The 19325-nt window shown below is 39.9% G+C and overlaps 1 protein-coding gene across 3 annotated transcripts; it reads right to left on the reverse strand.

The window, feature by feature from the left end:
* Positions 1-3139: 3139 nt before the first annotated feature.
* On the reverse strand, positions 3140-13208 carry LOC105071412 (myosin regulatory light polypeptide 9). 3 transcript variants are annotated; one of them, XM_010958080.3, is made up of 4 exons: positions 13048-13208; positions 7894-8092; positions 7262-7423; positions 3140-4144 (listed from the first exon to the last, which is right to left on the reverse strand). In XM_010958080.3, the coding sequence occupies exons 2-4, from the start codon at positions 8075-8077 to the stop codon at positions 3972-3974; spliced, it is 519 nt and encodes a 172-aa protein (XP_010956382.1). In that variant the 5' UTR covers positions 8078-8092; positions 13048-13208; the 3' UTR covers positions 3140-3971. The 3 variants fall into 3 exon arrangements, with proteins under 3 accessions (XP_010956382.1, XP_045374853.1, XP_074208603.1); XM_045518897.2 differs by lacking the exon at positions 13048-13208 and adding an exon at positions 9158-9312; XM_074352502.1 differs by lacking the exon at positions 13048-13208 and adding an exon at positions 8983-9007.
* Positions 13209-19325: the final 6117 nt, after the last annotated feature.

Here is a 19325-nt window from a genome sequence, read left to right on the forward strand (position 1 = left end):
GATTAAGATTGCAGCTGAGATACTGACTGTACTTTGATCTCCATCTTTGTTTCTAGAACTGTGCTTTCCAGCACAGTGATCACTAACCACATGTGACTATTTAAATGTAAATTTAAAACTCAGTTATATTAGACACATTTGAAGTGCTCAGTAGTCACTTGTGGACAACACAGAGAGCATTTCCATCATCACAGAAAGTTCTACTGGATAGCACTGTTCTAAAAAAAATAATTCTAGGGTATACTGTTCTCTCTAGATTCAAAAGAAAAACATTCATATTTATTAATGAAAAGCTGAACATCGACATATCTAGTGCTTGGGAAATGACTATGGCATATCCTTGTCACAGATAATTGTTAACTGTGGTCATTAAAAATAATGGTTTAAAAAAAGGGTAATACACTTAAAACTCAAAACAAAAATGGTGGCTATGCCAAAATGTGACAAATAATTTAAGATACATTAAACTAAAAAACAAGTTGTATATTCACCTCAACTATAAAATGTATGTAGATAAATATGGAAGCAAAGTTATGCTGCCTGCTACTTGAGCAGGCACATAGAAACCTAGGATAAAAGAATACAGACTTGGGAAACTGGCTATTTCTTCAATATGGGATTAGCTCCAGCAATGCCTTTTAGGACAGCAAAGATAAAAACCAGGGTTTCAAGGAAATCAAGAAATTGGACATTTAAGGAGGACCTACAAAGGCATGATTCTGGCATATTGAACCTCCTCATGAAATCTAAAACTATTTGAGGATCTACTTGGTACCACACAAACCAGCAGGCATTTTTATGTATATTCTCATCAAATCCTCATAACCACCCTTTAATAATAAAATTCTAGTTTGAGATAATTTACTATCAAACCACTATGGACCTTTCTCCAAACCTCAGCCTTTTACTTAGTCTCCAATTAAGATTAAACTCATTCCACCTACCTTTTCCCGTTTTCGGAAGGAGCAGTATCCATTTTTATTTTCCTAAGAATAATCCTACAATATGTGATCTAGGTTCTATCTCTTCCTGTCTCCTGGACATCATTCATTTGGTTTCACTTGTTTGCTTCTAGTTTGCCTTCTTCCTCTCTGTCTAGAGGCAGGCTTGAATCTCTAAAGAGGTGCCTTTTGGTCCTGCCTTCCCTTCAAACCTCTCCTCACTGCCAGATAGCCCCCTCTGGTAAACAGAATACAAGTAACGACTATCTGAATGCCTACTGTGTGCAAGACCACTTAGCTTTAGTGTTTCTATTTTCACAATAAACTTGGAGGGTATTTTCCCTGTTAAACAGGTGAGGAAACTTGACACTTAAAGGCAACCAACTCAAGGACACAAAGCTCATCAAATAACAGGCAGAATTCACTGAACCAAGTCTGGCCCTAAAACCCATACTGCCTAGTCACAAAAAATACTGCTTTATAGATTATTTTCCTATTATGAACCAAGAACATTACTTCCATTTTACAAGTGAATAGAGGTTGAGCAAGGTTAATAACTTACTTAAGGTTACAAAGCAATGATGTAGCAAGGAGATTAAAATGCAGCTGGCCTGACCTCCAAACCTAGGCATCGTCCCCACCTCCTGCTACACCATGGATTCTGCACTACAGAACTACCTAATAGCTCTAGCAGAAGTGACCAATGACTTGCCAAATCTAGTGGCCTCATTTAAACTTTCCTGTACTTGACTTTCTGTAGCTTAACACTACTGACTAATCTCACTCTTGAAATTATTCACTTGGCTTTCATAACACTGTGCTGTGGCTCTACTGCCCAAGCCCTTTTACCATCTTCTGTCTGGTCCTTCTTAGAACTTGCCTGCACATCTTGAATTCTAGTTACATCTCTTGCTGTCCTTTCTCTCCTCATACTTTGTGAAAAACGGTTGCCTTTCCTTTTCAGAATTTGCTTTTACTTGTCTCATATAGTCTGGCCTGCTCCCTCCTTTCCCAGTAGCACTCATTAATTCCTGCTCTCCTCCAGTCATAGGCTTCTTGATCAAATAAAATTTGGATCCTGGAGTCCAAATGACAACATAATCATAAGCAGGTGGATAAGGATGCTGCCCTTTTGAAATGGTTTGTTTCAAACCATTGAGACCAATCATGAGACTGGTTTTTCTATCAAATGCACTATCGGAGTAAACGCTTTAGCTCGCTTTAACTCTTTACTGGCATTCATCTTAAGCAAAGCCTACTTAATACATAGAGAATGCTATTACTAAATTAGGAGACATTTCATTCATTGAGACCATTCCCTGTTTCTAATGGTGGCTGGTCTTTGGGCAGTTATCTGAAATGGAAATAGGGCCACCGCAAGAGGTAATTTTAGTAGATGAGACTACTACTTTTATTCTGTGTGGAAACAATGTTGTTACTTGTTTTTCACTGGACATCTGTTAAAGCAGAAGTGATTTTTTTCAATTGAAATGTAAATTCAGTTCTACAAAAAAAAATTTCAGCATCATGGCTACAGTCTGGAAAAAGTGCTTCGTAACACTGAATGAAATTCAGGAACACATTAAAGGCAAAGAGTTAAGGCAGGTGCTAAAGTGCTAATCTTGAAAGGGGCAAGAATAGTCTTGTCACCAATCCTTCTAGCTGGCCTCATGAGGTGAGAGGATCTAACTCACCTGTCCTGTTGCGTGTAAAGGTCTGTTGCCCTGAAGGCATTCAGTAATTGCTTATTCAATGAGGTCATAGTTTTGTCCAAGGATAATCTTGTTAATAGTAGTATAAAACATAACTTATGACTAATTATCTTTTATTCATCTTCGGAGGCTATTTGTCAACTCTTCACCCAACTTTCCCCCAGTGTTTCAAGATTTCTTAAACTCCTGAGAGTTTAACTCGTCCTTGAGTCAGATTTTTGAAGCCCAAAGCAAATGAAACTGTCTGCCACTTCCTGATTAACTCTGAAAACAGCCCTGCATTCCTGCAAACAGCAGGAGTTATTTTTAGGACTGAAATAATGATCTCACTTTCCCAGGCATGTAGCTTCAGCTGTTCTGATTGTGGGCAGGTCAGGAATGTCCAAGATTCATACATGAACTCATGTGAATCTCTACATAAACATACATGGTATTTCAATAGGGACTATTGTGTTAAAAAGAAACTGCATACCAAAATAACAAAACTAAAAACAAAACCATATTATATTTCCAACACTTTGAAATACAATAAATTCATCTTTTCGGTAGAAATATTCCACAGAACCTTTGGGGCTAAAATAGTTTTAAAAATTAGGACAAATTAAAATTATACTCGGTAGCCTGGTCTAATTTTAAGTGAAATGAAGTAAGGTACAAAAGCTTAGAACAGATATGGAGGGATGTCGGCAAGTATGTTAAACTTAAGAATTTAAAGCTATCAGAGCTACCATATATATGCAAATTCTACAGGAAATTATTTTTAAATTGGAAGACAGTACAGGAAACCCAAATAAGGCAGTTAAAATGACTTCTTTGAAAAGGGGGAAGAATGAATTGTAGAGGAGATAGGACTGTTAGGAAAACTGGAAGGAGTAAGGGAGAGGTCTAACAACTGTATCCTTTCCTAGGATTTGCCTCATCTACCTTTCTTTAGAAGATGCAACCAAAACCAACAAAACCCAATTCTGGTAAATAAAGAAGTTTTAAACAAGTTTTTATCATAAAGTTTAATTATGGTTCAGAAAAAATTGAGTGAGTAACTTTCTCTGAAAAAATATACTGACTCTGTAGACTGTGTTACTGGGAGGGAGGGGAGGCAGCTGGTAAGATAAATTACCCTATTTTCTATTCTGAAAATGACAAAAAAGTCCCATTTCCAGTCTGAGTATAGAGATGCACGTGCCCCAGATGGCTGAGAATAAATACAAAAGAGAGGCAAAAGCTGTAAGGCTAAGGGCATGCAATAGGCTCTAGGAGAAAGTCTGAGAGAGACCCAAAGTAGGAAGAAGGAACGTTTGGCTGGAATTTGAAGTTCTTTTCAGTCATCTTTGTCTTTTGCTCCATGTTTAAGGATGCGCGTGAACTCAATGTAATTGAAATTCCCCTTTTTGTCAATAGGCGCTTCCCTGTACAGCTCGTCCACCTCCTCGTCTGTGAACCGATCGCCCATGGTCGTCAGCAGCTCCCTCAGGTAATCCTCCTGAATGGTGCCTAAAGAATAAAGAACTGGGGGTCAGAATACATACTACTCCGGGGATTATTTACAAGGAGCATCAACACTGACTAAGCACACGCTGTATGTTAAGAAGGATAAGCACGCCAGTGTGTGAAATGTGAGATCTCTACATGCCTAGGCCAGCCTCAGCACACAGCTGCCCAGAAAACGCCGCATCGCTTGGTGACATTAACCTGCTCTGCTCTACCAACCTCCCCCAACACCCATCTCCTGATCTCCTGGTAACGGGCTATACCTATGCCTAAACAGAAGCCAAAAAGTATGACTTAGGAATCTAAGTCACATGGTTCCTTGAAGCAGCATGAATGGTCACACACACTCTACAAGCAGGTAGCACTAAACTCAATACCACATCATCAACCTCAATAAAGTGCTTCAGTGGAAAGAATACCGACGTCTACGGGCCCAGTTTTAACAAGCTGTGTTGCTTTGGGCATTTCCCTTTACCTGACTTTTTTTTAACATGTAAAATGAGATTTAAAAAAATTATTTTTAAACAAATCTAATTTAGATTCAGTAACAAATATGATCAGGCCCAGGGGATGTGTAGTGGTGAGCTAAGAGCTTTCTACTCTGGACTTGTGAGAGCAGGGTTCTCATAAAACTTGACTGCACAGCACAATCAGAATCATCCAGGGAGCTTAAAACGAGACAACCCCAGAGGCCACCCTTCATTTATTATCTGGCACTGATTTATTTATTTATTTACTTACTTACTTACTTATTTATTTACTTCTACAGTGAATAGTACCCAGTAGATGCTCATTAAATATTGGTAAGTGTTTGCATGATTATAGGTAGAAGGACTATTATGTATTGCTATTTGAATTAGCACCCAAGTCAAATACTCTTGTTATTTTAAGACACAGATAGATAACATAACAAAGTGTCTAGCAAACAAATAAAAATGTTGTTTAATACTATTTGGCCAAATATTTATATGAGAAAATTGGAACAGACTTATATGGGTAATTAAGGTAAACTGCTTCTCTTTTATGAAACCATTTTTATCAAATCACAAACTGGCTGAAACTTCCTGAATGAGAATAGTTTATACTGCTTGTCACTTTCCTTACTTACATAATCAGGCTAGCTCTGTTTTCTACAAGACAAATTAGTTATTTTTTAAAATATATTTTTCTGACAGCAAAGATTGTGCTTAATGACGCATTTAAACCAGTTTTGTGGGCATGAACTATGTCTACCGCGAATATTCCTCTGCTTACACCATGAGAGAATCTGCCTTTAGATGGCACTCATGCATGTGGTGGGTGGCACTGATATTTTTAAAAAGCTCCCCAATGTGCAGTCATGACTGAGAACCAGCAATGCCATAATCCAAAGGTGATAAATGACAGTTCAAGCACAGAGATTTTGAAATTCATAAAGTAAAAAATAAAAAAAATCTGATAACTTCCTTGTATGTGAAATTAAGCTAAAACATGGATAATATATTTCCTATAAAAATGAGTTTAAAGTATAAGTTCAGTTCACAAAAGGAACTCTAGATTTATAGGGTTTTTTTGCTAATTCAATTCTAGATTTTAAAAAAAAAGTTCCCCAAATCTTGAATTTTAGCTTGTAGAAACAAATCCTATCTCCAGCCAAGTCATCCAATTATCATGCAAACTAATCAACTGCGTGCAAGGGACTGTGGTCAGAGCTGGGAGGGGTTACAAAGATGGGAACATGATGCTGGTGACAACACATAGCCATTCCCCAGGAGGAGGGAGAGGCGGTGCTGATTAGGAATAGGCACACAAGTAAGGCAGACGCTCAGGTGGAGTATGTGCCCGGAGAGACACAGAAAGTACTGTGGAGATGGAAGGGAGAGGCTTTGAGTTTCCCTGGAGGCCAGGAGAAAACAGTAGAAAGACACAGGTTAGGCTCTATACAGAATGTGACCATTGAGATGACTTTGAAGAACAGATAAGACACTTTAGTCTTTTATGGTTTTCTTCTTTTCCACTAAAAAAGTAAAACCTGTTCACAGTAAAAAATTCAATCAACACACAAGCATTTGTAGCAGGAAAAGTCTCTTCTGCTTGCCCCTCCTGTGCCCCTTCCAGAAATAACTGTTCAGAGTTTTGATTTCAAGAGGAGGGAGGAAGAAGGTGGTAGGAGGAGGAAGGCAGAGGCAGAAATGCTGGAGGGAAGTGAGGGCAACAGCACACAGAGGAGCTCGGAAGGGGGCTAGGAGGGTGACTTGGGAGTTGGGGATGTTATACCTGAACAGGCCAACTGAGGCCCCATCGTGGGGAGTCTCGAAAGCCAGCATAGGGGAAATTATACTTCCATCACCAAACTATGCTTGGACGCTTTAAACTAGTCCAAGTAACGAGTAACCACAGGGTGTGCCTGCCTTCTCAAAAACTCACCACGTAAGTTACCCCCTTAACTTTCCTCTCCTACACTTATGCCAGAGGATCAGGCATCTATGTAGTTAACTTTTGTGTTTCTCTGAGTCCACTCTATGCAGGCAGTAAGCTATTATCTCATTTCCTCATTTAATCCTCATGACAACACTATGGTGTAAGTAACATTACTGTCCATCTTACCAATAAGAAAATAGAGGCTTAGCGAAGTTAAGTAACTTGCCTCAGATCACACAGCTATTATGCAGAACACGATTATGAAACCAGGGAGTCTGATTCCAGACGGAAAGGTTAGATACCAGATCTGAACAATCTCAGAGCTGACAGGTACCTGATTGACAAACATAGGCCGGAACTGGTGTTATCACCTGCAGCATTTATACTCTTTCCAAGATTGCTCCAGTAAAAGATACTCATTCAACACACACTTACTGAGTGCCTCACCCTTGTGGAATTCTTCTGGTAAAAGAGTGACATAAGTTTCCAAAAGAAGTTTCAAATACACCTATTAAATTGTAAATTAAGTATTTAGAGGCAATGAAGTGAATGACTAACATGCCATAGGAGAAACCTGTCCCCAAAAAACCCCACAACAGGTATGGTATAAACCTTATGGTATAAACGGTATCATGTCATCATATTCCAAGTTATTATATATTTTAGTTGCCATAACTAAAAATTAAATCACTTGGTAATTAAAGGTTACCTCAGACTTACCAGTTGCTTCTTCATCAAAGCAAGCAAAAGCGTTTCTGATGACATCTTCTGGATCTGTGCCATTTAACTTTTCACCAAACATTGTGAGAAACATGGTGAAATTTATGGGGCCTGGAGCCTCATTCATCATGGCGTCCAGATACTCATCGGTTGGATTTTTTCCTTCACAAAAAAAGAGGATCATGATTTCAGCTACCTCACAAAATGCATTAACTATTCATCAGAATAAACATTTTGATAAGAAAGATGATCATTTATACAGTTTGCAATTTGCATTCAAGACAGCAAAATTCCTTGGAAGAAAAGTCTTCTCAACGACCAGGACCTGTATGAAGAGTCTGGAGAGTGTGTGCTATTCCACTGGGATGCCAGGAGGAATAACGCTGCTCTCATAATCAAGATCAGTGTTTGCAGCACACACAGACACATGGCCGGCCCCCAGCCTCATCCTGAGACTCGGCCAGAAATCTGCAGGTGGTCCAAGGACCACACTTTGGAAAATAATGCTCCAGACTTTGGATCTCAGTGAATGACATCATCATTACACTGACTTCACAGAGCTTTAAGACTTAAGGAATAAACATAAAAGGTGCTACAGATATTGATATATTAACATGAAAACTGATCATTACCCAAGGAGGCAAGCATATCATGCAGATCCTCCTTGTCGATGAAACCGTCTCTGTTCTGATCTATCATGTTGAAGGCCTCCTTGAACTCCTGAATCTGTGACTGGTCAAACATGGCGAACACGTTGGAAGTTGCGCGCTGGGGGCGCTTCTTGGTGGTCTTGGTCTTTGCTCTTTTGCTCGACATGGTGGCGGTTAAATCCTAACAAAGAAGGGAAATACAAGAAGTAACAAAAAGTAAGTTGAACCAACCTTCCTGATATGTTTGAACTACTTACAGATGTGTCTAAAAACTGTTCAGCAGGACAGTATCACTTAGCAAAAAAACTCTCTCAACTAACTGATACCATTACTCATAGACAAACTGCAAAGAAGAAAGCCAGACTCATGCCATGAGTTCACTCATCCTTAGTAGTTGTGACCTTTAATAAACAGTCTGTCACTAACTTCAAGTTCCAAACTACAACCAACATTAATTCAAAGCTCAGAGCACTATCAACAAGATGCCATGCCGCCAGTACTACTGGACAGGCTAATGAGGACCTATAACCCAGTCTACTAGCTTAACAACAATACAGAAAACAAGAAATAAAAAAACGCTGGTGTCCTGGAGAAACAGTGCTGGTTCCGCACCTCAGTGCTATGGAGTATTAATAGGATACTGATTCATCTGCAACAGGTCTGACCTTCCGCAGCCCTAGCTGAAACCAGCACTCCTGCTCCAAGGTGGACAGAGAGGAGGAAGGAGGGCTAACTGATGGGACAGGTCTTCATCTCCTAATCCTGCTGCCAAATATTCTTCCACTCCCAACTAACATTTCTTACCATACTCTCACTACTGAAATCAAAGTAGTTCAAGATAGATAATTGTTGAAAGGCTAACTGAAAAGTATAGAAAACTGAAGGTAATTCATCTATAATTAAGTTTTACAAATATTTCCACTCTATCCAAACCAATTTGTTGCACAGAGCTAAACTAAATCACTTCAAGTGACAAAGTCCTCTAAACAAAAATCAGAGCACAATACAAATTTTTAAAGCAATTTAGTTTCTAAAAATTTCAGAAAGCATTTTAAGAGGTATGGAAATTACCTTTGCTCTCTAATGATTTAAATGTATCTTTGTAAAATTTAAAATGAAAATAAAAGGTCTAATAATACCTAAGATAAAAAGGCAATTTTCCCTTCAACACTTGATCTTTAAGACTATAAAAGTTTGTTTGAAGTTAAAAATCCCATAGTCATCAGATAATAACATTTTACCATACCATCCTTTAGAGCTGAGGTGGCGATGGCAGCCTGTAAAAACCTCTAATCAACAGGACTAATAAGACACTGGACTCAGTTATATTCTTCCACGCAGGTCTAAAATAGGCACAACTGATTTCACTCTCTGACCAGGACAACAATTTTTAAGCTTAGGTTCTGAAAACAACATTTAGCTATGATGCAGCAAAACACTATGCCCTTGCTCTAAAAATAAGTCTGTGGATTGCAAAGAATGAAGTACTACCTAGATGTCAGTACGGCAAAGTGACCTTAGAACACAATGCTTCATATGAGTTTAAAAACTTACTTCTCACATTCTTTCCTTGATTAGACCACATCCGCCAGACTAAATTCAATTATGGAAATAGGTAGAAAAGCTCTGCCTCAGATTTTTTTTTAAAGCTAAATCTGTTCTCAGATTTTAGAAGGAAATTCCACAAAGGAGAGTCACAAATTCCAGCCCATCAAATATAGCACTCCTTTTCGATAAGCTGGAATGTGTGGCTAGTAAGATATACCCGGCATCACACAGAAGTTATGTTATATACTCCTCTGTACAGTTCCCTTGAATCACCCTTCCAGGAACGCGTATTTTCATTCTGTAACACCTTTGGGCTCAGTAAACCCCATTATTATCTAAACTATGTAGAGCTTTAATTTTCCCCTCTATTCTTGAAGTTTAAAAACTTCAAGGTGCTATGGAGTATATTACTTCTCCGTCTCCTGAATGTACTCCAGGACTTGGGTTAGCGGTTGAGACCCAACGAGGAGCACATATTTACCAGTCCATATCTCTTTAATATTTTAGGTATGCCATGTCTTTGCAAAACAAAGCACGGCTTTAAAAATAGTCTGTTTTGTTTGACAGCACTGGCTTACCCTAATGATGCACAAATGTTAGTCATTTTAAGAGCAAAGAAACTGATGAAAATTATAGGTCATATGGCTGACACAACTGATTTTTTAATCTTCATAACTTCCTAAGACTAAATTTGTGGGGGTCCTCTACGTACATTTTAAAAATGCTTAGTTTGGATTATAAAGTAACACACTCTCTCACCCTTGAATTTTGATGTATTTCCTATTCAGTCTTTGTTTTACTCATGCATTTCTTTAAATGTGTAAGTGCATCATAAAATAGTTTTTAAAAGTTACAAAGGTTTTTTCTGGTCAGCACTGACAATGGTCTCACAAAATATTTCTTTAGCTCGATACTTAATGATCAGCCTTTAATATGATCAGTTAATTACACTCATGTGCATCAAATGTCATGAGTGCTGATTATTATTTAAAAATTAAGAAATGTAAGGCAGGGGTCCTATATTCAAGAAGCTTAAAATGTAGTTTGGGAGGCAACTGTAAAGAAACGAGATGATTGGTTCAACTTATGAAATGAGTCACGTAGTTTTCATACCAGAAGGATGATGACTCTCAAAACAATGTGTAACAAAAAAGAAAAATAATTCAAAGGTGGTACATGCTTATCAAAAAACTGAGTTCAGAAAAGATCTTTGTTTCTAAAAGTTTCAGGGGTGGGGAGATGCTGAAAAACCCTAAAAGTTACAAGATGTCTTTAAAATTAAGAGATTTAAATGTTAGTCTTAATTCTAACAAATTAAGGTAGTTAATTCTACCAAAAACTGGTAGCATCATGTTGGGTGAGTTACTACATGACCCTTTATTTTTTCAAGGAGGTTGGATTCTGATCCGTGAGTTTATCTCCCACCAGAAACCTGGATTCTTTTAGTGATAGGGAGTTCAGCTTCGCAATCAGTTATTTCAAAATAAGGGAAGATAGTTTTTTTTCCCGTACCAGACTAAAAGTATGAGTGGAGTAAACACTGGTGGAGAGGGAGCCAAATGAGAAATAGGGCTATAATCCCAAGAAGCAGATCATTTATGACAGTCATTGTCCTCCTTGCTATGACTCTAGTATGCTGTCCATTTTTACTTTCCCCAAACAAATCAGACTAACTCTCTTCATGGAACAAGCCTTCAGCAACTGCACAATTCTCATAAGCTAGGGTCAAATAGAATTGAAAATACTTCATATATCAATGTAAGTACTCTTTATTTAGCATGGGAAGACTGCCATGAAGGCACCTGAGACTTCCAAGTTATGAGGGTCCTCATGCATCCTCAGTTAGAGCCTAGAGTCTATTTTTGAAGCATTTAATGAAAGATCTTTGGTATGAAGAGGTAAGTGTTGTATGAAACTTGAAAGCCCAGAAACTTACAGAGCAGGCTTCTGTGAAATATACAAGGATTTCAGACTCATGAGAAAGTGAATGAAACACTGTCAGTGGTGGTCAAAGGGATCCAGTTTACAGACGTGAAGAAGCAGAATCTTGTCTTAATCAGGGAAGGGGAATGTTGGTGGTAATGAATTTGTGGATTTTTTTTTTTTAGCTTGATGAAATAGGAAGAGAATCATTCAGGGCTGTATCAAAAGGAGGGATACAAACTAAGAAGATGTTAGACTAGATTAACTGATGGGAGAAATGGAAAATAAAGATCCTCAGAAAGGCTTTCCCCACACACCAAGGGCAACCAGAAGACTTTCCAGAATTTCATTTTATAAAATAGGATTAATCCATATCAATATTATATTACCCTAGTTAGAATCCTAGCGTCCAGCATTATAGCGGTAATAAATGTAAACTAATCTTAAGACTTCTTCTACAGAACTAACACTCAAATTGACAGTACTCTGGGAAATATATGTTCTTTAAAGGAAAAACTCCCATCTTAGGGGGAAAAAAAAACTTCCTGGCGTGACAGAACATAGTATCTGCTTTCCAAACCTAGACCAAATTTACTGTCTTATTTAATCTATACACTTTTTTTCAAGCTAAGTATATGTAATATTTTGATGCCAAGTACAGTTTTTTAAAAGTACATTTTCAGGCTGGTGCTTCCGTTCCAACGGAACCAAGTTTTCAATTCCTTTGCAAACTTCCGGTGGAAGGTAGGATCTGTTCTCTTAGACTGCCACACCCAAAAAGTTCTCAGCACTTGACAAAAGACAATTCGTTATCAGGGGTCACTTGCCAGTAAGGCCTCACTTTTGAAACTAAAAAGCTCTTTTGGGTAACTTTAATCAAAAGCCTTCCAGAACATGAAACATAATAGTAGTAATTTTAATAATCACTTTCTTCACCTTTAGATACAAAACTTTTCGCACTTAAAATCTCAACTTACTTCCGTTCCAAAGTTCTGTAAAGAACCGATAACTCTTTGATAGACCAATTCAACTTCTTTAAAAGGAAGCACTTTGAGAAACTGACTTAACCCAAAGTCTCCACCCAAGATGAATATGGTGATGTATTCTGGAGTTTTTCTGAAGCCGCAAACTAAACCCCAAACCCCTCTGTCCAAGTATCACTTATAAAAAAGTTCTAATTACAGAAGTGGACACTGAACTGAGGAAGCTGCTAATTTGAGGTGGTTATTCCCACTAAACGAAGTGCAACAACAACAGCTGCGGGTGAGGGAGTGGCAGGGGAGGGTGGGGGAATGGGCTACAGTTTTTTGCGCAAACTCTCTTGAATCGGGCAAGTTTACGTTAGAAACTAAACTTAGTCCCAGAGTCAGCTCCGCGGGGCTCAGGTTTCGCAGGACCGGCTGTCGCCCAAGTTCCTGGCGCCAGGAGGCTAAGCCACACTTCCTAAGCTCCAAGTTTAGGCAAAGGAACGAAACTGGCGTCCGGGCCGCCTCCGGCCACGGCCTTCGACGCTGGAGCTGGCCCGGGGGCTCGAAACCCGGGACCCAGCTGGTACACCTGGCCAGGTGCGATCCCGGCGCCGGGGGACCGCCGCTGCCGCTGCAGCCGCCCCGCGGGGATGGGCCACGGGATGGCCTCACGTGTCCGACTGCGAGCACCACTCACCCTGCACAGCCGCGGGAACCCGAGCGCTTCAGTGACTCCCTCGCTGTCCCGGCTGCCTCTTCCAACTCCTTCTACTCCCAGAGCCGCTACAAACCTACACTTCCGGCCTCCACTTAGCAGACCGGAAGGAAGCCGACTCACCCGTCTAGGCTAACAGAGGAGGCCAGACTTACTGGAAGGGCGACGGGGCGGGGGACTTGCCGGTGTGTTCAAAGGGCGCATTTTTGACCGAATGCACGGTTAGGAAGTGTCAAGCGGGCGACTTAGAACACAGTAAAAGGTGTTAATGGTTCGTTGGGTCTGATGCCTGAGTTTTCGTCTTCTTTATATTTCCTCTTACAATGTAAGCTTTTTCTCCCCCCCTTTCCTGTTGGCAGATGGGTGAGTCCGCCCTGTGGGTTTGCCCCTGCCGCGCATTCCTTGGCCCGGCCTCGGGCGGGGCTCGGCAGCCCAAGTCCTTGTAGGGAAATCGCGGAGCGGGCTGCGCGGCCCACGTGACTGGCCTTCGCCCCGCCCCCAGGCGTCGGGCCCTTGCCGCCGGCGTCATGCGCCTGCGCAAGGCATTCACCTCAGGGTGCATCCGGAGACTTGGGGTCTCCACGTGGGGGTCCCAGAGCGGTCGGCGGACGTCGTGAGGAGACGTCTGGGCAAGAGAATTGTTCTCTGAGTACCGTGATGTTTTATGAAGAGGCCTGCCCCTCCTCACAGGAGCAAACCCTGCGAACTCCTGAGGGCCCTCAGCCAAGCGGCCGCTATCTGTTGGGCCCAGAAGAATTTCCCAAGGCCACGGGCGGCCGAAGACTTCCTCCTTTTGCAGAAACGTTCGCTGTTGTTTTCCCTCCAGAGTCCCTTTGACCCCGATGAACAAGGAGAGCCTGACTGCATCTGGCTGGGGGGAAAGACAGGCGACGGCAGCCCGGGCTGCCTAGTCTTGTCCGCGCCTCGCCTCTCGCTGTGGTGCAGGCCTGCGCCTGGGGGAAAGAGGGAGTAAATAAAAAGTCGGGGCTATTTTTTCTCGGCTCTCCACACCCAGGACAGGTTCAGACAATGCGGCTCCTTAAAGGAAAGCCCTCCCCGATTCGGTCTTCCTCTGTCCAAAGTCTGGCCAGGAAGACTGTGCTGCCGGTCCCCTGGGCTCTCTTGGCGCAGGGACAGGGACGGAAGGAGTGGGCTGGAGCGGATAACCCTCCGGCGGTCATCATCGCGCCAGGGATCAGTGCCTGGTCTGGCTCACGTGGCCAGAGCAGTTCTGGAGTTTGTGGTCGCCCTTGAAAGCCGCCCTCATTCGAATCACCCTACTGAAAAGGAAGGTAAAAGCTGCAGAATAATATACTTGAAATATGAGTAAGCTACACCTTCAAGGACCTCAGGAGCACTTCACTTCTTAACCAGTAATATATTCCAGAGTTAACTTAGAGGCAGAGTCACTGAGAAATCAATAACTGCCCTAATTCTATAGCGTGACTGAAACCAACACGGTTAGCTTACTAAACAGCCTTGATAGAATCACTTGGGGTACTAGTTAAAAATACAAAATACTGGGTGCCTCATCTCCATCCCACTGACTCAGAATCTTCTAGGGCGGGTTCTGGGAAGCCATCAATTCCAAAGTGACCTGTTCCAAAGCTTGGGGACACAGAGCTAGATGGCAAAGGCCTAAGACGAGGCAGTGGTAGCACGAACAACAGGGGACTGAGTCAAGGGGCTGCAGGTGGTTTCTGGAGTGTGGCTTGGGCAGCACTGCGAGCACCCTGCAGTGCACACGCCTCCAGAGAGTGGTGGCCTGCCACCAGGGAGAGCTGGAGCTTCCAGTACTGTTCTCCATCGGAAAGAAACTTTATCCCATGTTATGAAAGGGATAATTCTTTCCTTCCACCCAGTCATTCAACAGGTATTAAACAGCAACTACATTGCCAAGCACTGTGGTGGGTGCTGTGGTTTATATGGTTTTTGAAGTAGAACATAGTTGCTACCTCTGGGGTGACAGAAGAGGGAGTAGAAGGGGTGCCAGAGGCAGAGGGAGTGTCAGGGAGCAAATGTGGAGCAGATAATTACAGCACAATTAGGTAAGGTTTATAGAAGGAGCACAGAGGAGGAAATGAACCTGTCTGGGGAGGTGTGGAAAGTGTCCGGCAGGGGACTGTGAAGAGCTGATTGTAGAAGTCAGTGGGGAAAGAGAGGAAGGGAGATTCCATGCCAAGGGAGCAGTGTGCCTGATGGTCTGGAGGTGATTGGAAGGCCTGGCTGGTTGAAGATTAACATGGATTGTGTGGTCCATGTTCATTCACTTATTTATTCATTCCTCAATTAACTGTGGGTATACAAAGGCTAGCAGTGTGGGAAAATAAAATCTTGATGAACTATTATTCAAATATCCCTCTAGTATTTTGATACAAGATCTTAATGATTGGGCCCACCACTGAAGACCTCTCACTCTGATATCTCCGTCCTTGTGGACCACACAAGAGATCTTTGCCTTCAGGTCCCAATCTCCTTTGCACCTTGTCATTAGAAGTTTAGAGACTCGGGTTGTGTCTCAATGCTTTAGCCTACTGAATATCCCTGAGGGCAAGTCACTCAGTTGATCTGTGGCTGAATTTTCTGATTTGTTAAACAGAGGATAAGATCTGTCCTGCTTATTTTGTTTAATCAGAGTTTTCTGATTAAATCAGTTAGTTTATATGAAAGTTTTTGTTAAACATAAAACAGTGGCTTTCAGATTTTTGACCAAAACTCTCAGTAAGTAATTTATATCACTAAGCAATGCTTGACTACCTGTGATACTTTCTAAGATACCTATTCTTTTCAATTTTATGCCATTTAACTTTTTAAAATGCTCCTTAAAGACCCACTACATGTGAATTTATGATCCACTAATGCACGGGTGACTTTCCCTCCTAGGGAACATTTGGCAACATCTGGAGACATTTTTGATTTTCATAACCAGGGAGCTGCCACTGGCATCCAGTGGGTAGAGGCCAGAAATGCTGCTAAACATCCCATAATGCACAGGGCAGCCCCCTACAACAGAGCATTATTCTATCAGAAATGTCAGTAGTGCCAAGGGTGCAAAAACTAACCCACTAATGTTTCAGGAACTCAGAGTATATAGTATTCAATTATTTGGGTGTACTATAATTACACTAAAAGGACACTATTGCTCCTGCCTCAAAGTGAGGTTCTTTTCCCCCTCAAAGATCAGAGCTAAAGGAGGAAAGAAAAGAAACTCACAGTTACTATGTACCTATTATGTACTAGGTATTCTACTTAAACATTTTTTTAGTTTAAATGTTTTTTTTTATTGAAATACAGTCAGTTACAATGTGTCAATTTTTGGTGTATAGCACAGTGTCCCAGTCATGCATACACATACATACATATTTATTTTTATATTCTTTTTCGTTCAAAGTTAAAAGATATTGAACATAGTTCCCTGTGCTATATAAAAGAAACTTTTTAAAATCTATTTTATATATAGTGGCTAACATTTGTAAATCTCAAACTCCCAAATTTATCCCTCCCCATCCCCTTTCTCCAGTAACCATAAGATTGTTTACTATGTCTGCCAGTCTGTTTCTGCTTTGTAGATGAGTTCATCGTATCCTCTTTTTTTCTTTATTCTTTTTTTTTAGATTCCACATATGAGTGATATCATATGGTATTTTTCTTTGTCCTTCTTGCTTACTTCACTTAGAATGACAATCTCTAGGTCCATCCATGTTGCTGCAAATGGCATTATTTTATTCTTTTTTTCTGGCAGAGTAGTATTCCATTGTATAAATATACCACAACTTCTTTATCCAGTCATCTTTTGATGGACATTTAGGTTGTTTCTGTGTCTTGGCTATTGTATATAGTCCTGCTGTGAACCTTAGGATGCATGTATCTTCTCGATTTAGAGTTCCCTCTGGATATATACCCAGGATTGGGATTGCTAGATCATATGGTAGGTCTATTTTTATTTTTTTGAGGCATCTCTGTACTATTTTCTATAGTGGCTGCATCAAACTACATTCCCACCAGCAGTGTGGGAGGGACATCCTTCCCACATCCTCTCCAGCATTTATCATTTATGGACTTTTGAATGATGGCCATTCTGACTGGTGTGAGGTGATACCTCATTGTGGTTTTGATTTGCATTTCTCTGATAATTAGTGATTTTGAGCATTTTTTCATGTGCCTGTTGGCCATTTGTATGTCTTCATTGGAGAATTGCTTGTTTAGGTCTTCTGCCCATTTTTTGGATTGAGTTGTTTGTTTTTTTGTTATTAAGTTGTATGAGCTATTTATATATTCTGGAAATTAAGCCTTTGTCAGTCACATCATTTGCAAATGTTTTCTCCCATTCTGTAGGTTGTCTTTTTGTTTTGCTTATGGTTTCCTTTGCTGTGCAAAAGCTTATAAGTTTAATTAAGTCCCGTTTGTTTATTTTTGCTGTTATTTCTATTGCCTGGGGAGGCTGCCCTAGGAGAACATTGCTAATATTTATGTCAGACAATGTTTTGCCTGTGTTTTCCTCTAGGAGGTTTATCATGTCTTATCCTATATTTAAGTCTTTAAGCCATTTTGAGTTTATTTTCGTGTATGGATTGAGTGAGTGTTCTAACTTCATTGATTTACATGCTACTATTCAGTTTTTCCAACACCACTTGCTGAAGAGACTGTCTTTTCTCCATTATATATTCTTGCCTCGTTTGTTGAAGATCAATTGACCATGTTTTTATCATTTAATTCTTACAACAACCCTATGAGGTATTATTACCTCCATTTCACAGATTAGGAGGTTTAAATACTTTAGTGAATTGTAGATGTTACAAAGGCAATAAAAGAACCAGGATTAACTCATGTCTCTGCTTGTCCAGGGGTAGGACAGAGGGAAGGATAGGGGCCATTATTTCTTTTTCACCTATCCTTAACTTCTAATACAGTGCCTAATTATGCATGGGTACCAATAAATATTCGGTAACTGATTACTTGTCCAAGTGCACATAGCTAGTAAGTGTCCTGACCCGAAGCCCACATTTTATTTTACTGTACTGTGGTCTCTCCTTTGGCCCAAAGAGGGAAACTCCATAGACAAACAAGGATACATGGCTGAATTGACCCTTGGTGTTTACTGTTAAAGTCAAAAACTTCCTAATGATCACCTGTAATTTTTATTGCATGTAAGAAACTTTTGAATGTTAAGACATGGCTTCTGTTCTGGTTTTACCTACATAAATGGAATTCTAATTTTTGTACATGAAATAGAATGTAACAATTAGCATTAATTCAGGAAAACAGTAGGAGGAGCTCCTTTCTTTTATATGAAGTAAAGGTGTTTGAGTTACTCTGTGTAGAAAGTAACTTTAAAGCATCAAAACTGCAGTGTATTAAAAGGGTGTAGAAAATTCTTCATAAATAAGTTAATTTTCAATTAATTTTTAAAATTAATTTTCATTGCTTTTAAAAAATTAATCACAATTATTTCTAAACTCAGAAATGATGTAAAATAAAATAAATAATGTGGAATTGAATTAAGAATTTGGGGGGAAATTTATTACTTACACACTAGCAAATCTGAAAAATTAAATTAGATAGATAAATGCTTAGCAAAATTAAAATACTAAATGAGATACAAGAAGAGAGAATATGAATAAACCAAACCAAAATAAGAAATAAGAATTGTCTAGAAAATAAGTTACCTGGCTTTGGTAATTAGTTGAAGAAATGCTGCTTCAACTGTTAAAAGACAAAAGATTTCTAATATCATAAACTATTTTGAAATATATAGCCTAACATAGTTGATACTAATAATAGTTTGTTAATTAATGAATATAGTGACCAAATTACATTTTCTGAATTAGTTTAATGAGGCAAATGTTTTTTAAAATACCCACATTTAAACTAATACCTAAAACAAAAATTTTGGTTTAGGCTTACTTCAGTCAATTCTTTAATTTCTTCATCTGGAAGAGGGCATGATAACAGTTCCCACTTTATTCAACCATTGTGTGGATTAGGTGAGATAATCCATGTAAATTTCTTAGTGAGAAATCAACTTTGACTGGTTAAGTCACTTAGATTTGGAATCTGTCGAGCAGTTAACCTAACCTAACTAATTAATATCCCAGTGATTTGTCTGCCTAACTAGGGGAAAGAAGCTGATTGGCCACTCTTTAAATAATGACCACAGACCTCAAGTGGGCCCTTGATGCTCCCTAGATACTTATGACATTTCTCTAGTTCTTTCATGCTCCTTATCTCTTAGATGTCAGTTTTGTAAGTTCTGTCTTGTC

This window comes from Camelus bactrianus, chromosome 24 (genome assembly GCF_048773025.1).
Source record: "Camelus bactrianus isolate YW-2024 breed Bactrian camel chromosome 24, ASM4877302v1, whole genome shotgun sequence".
In the NCBI taxonomy this organism is placed as follows: Eukaryota; Metazoa; Chordata; class Mammalia; order Artiodactyla; family Camelidae; genus Camelus; species Camelus bactrianus.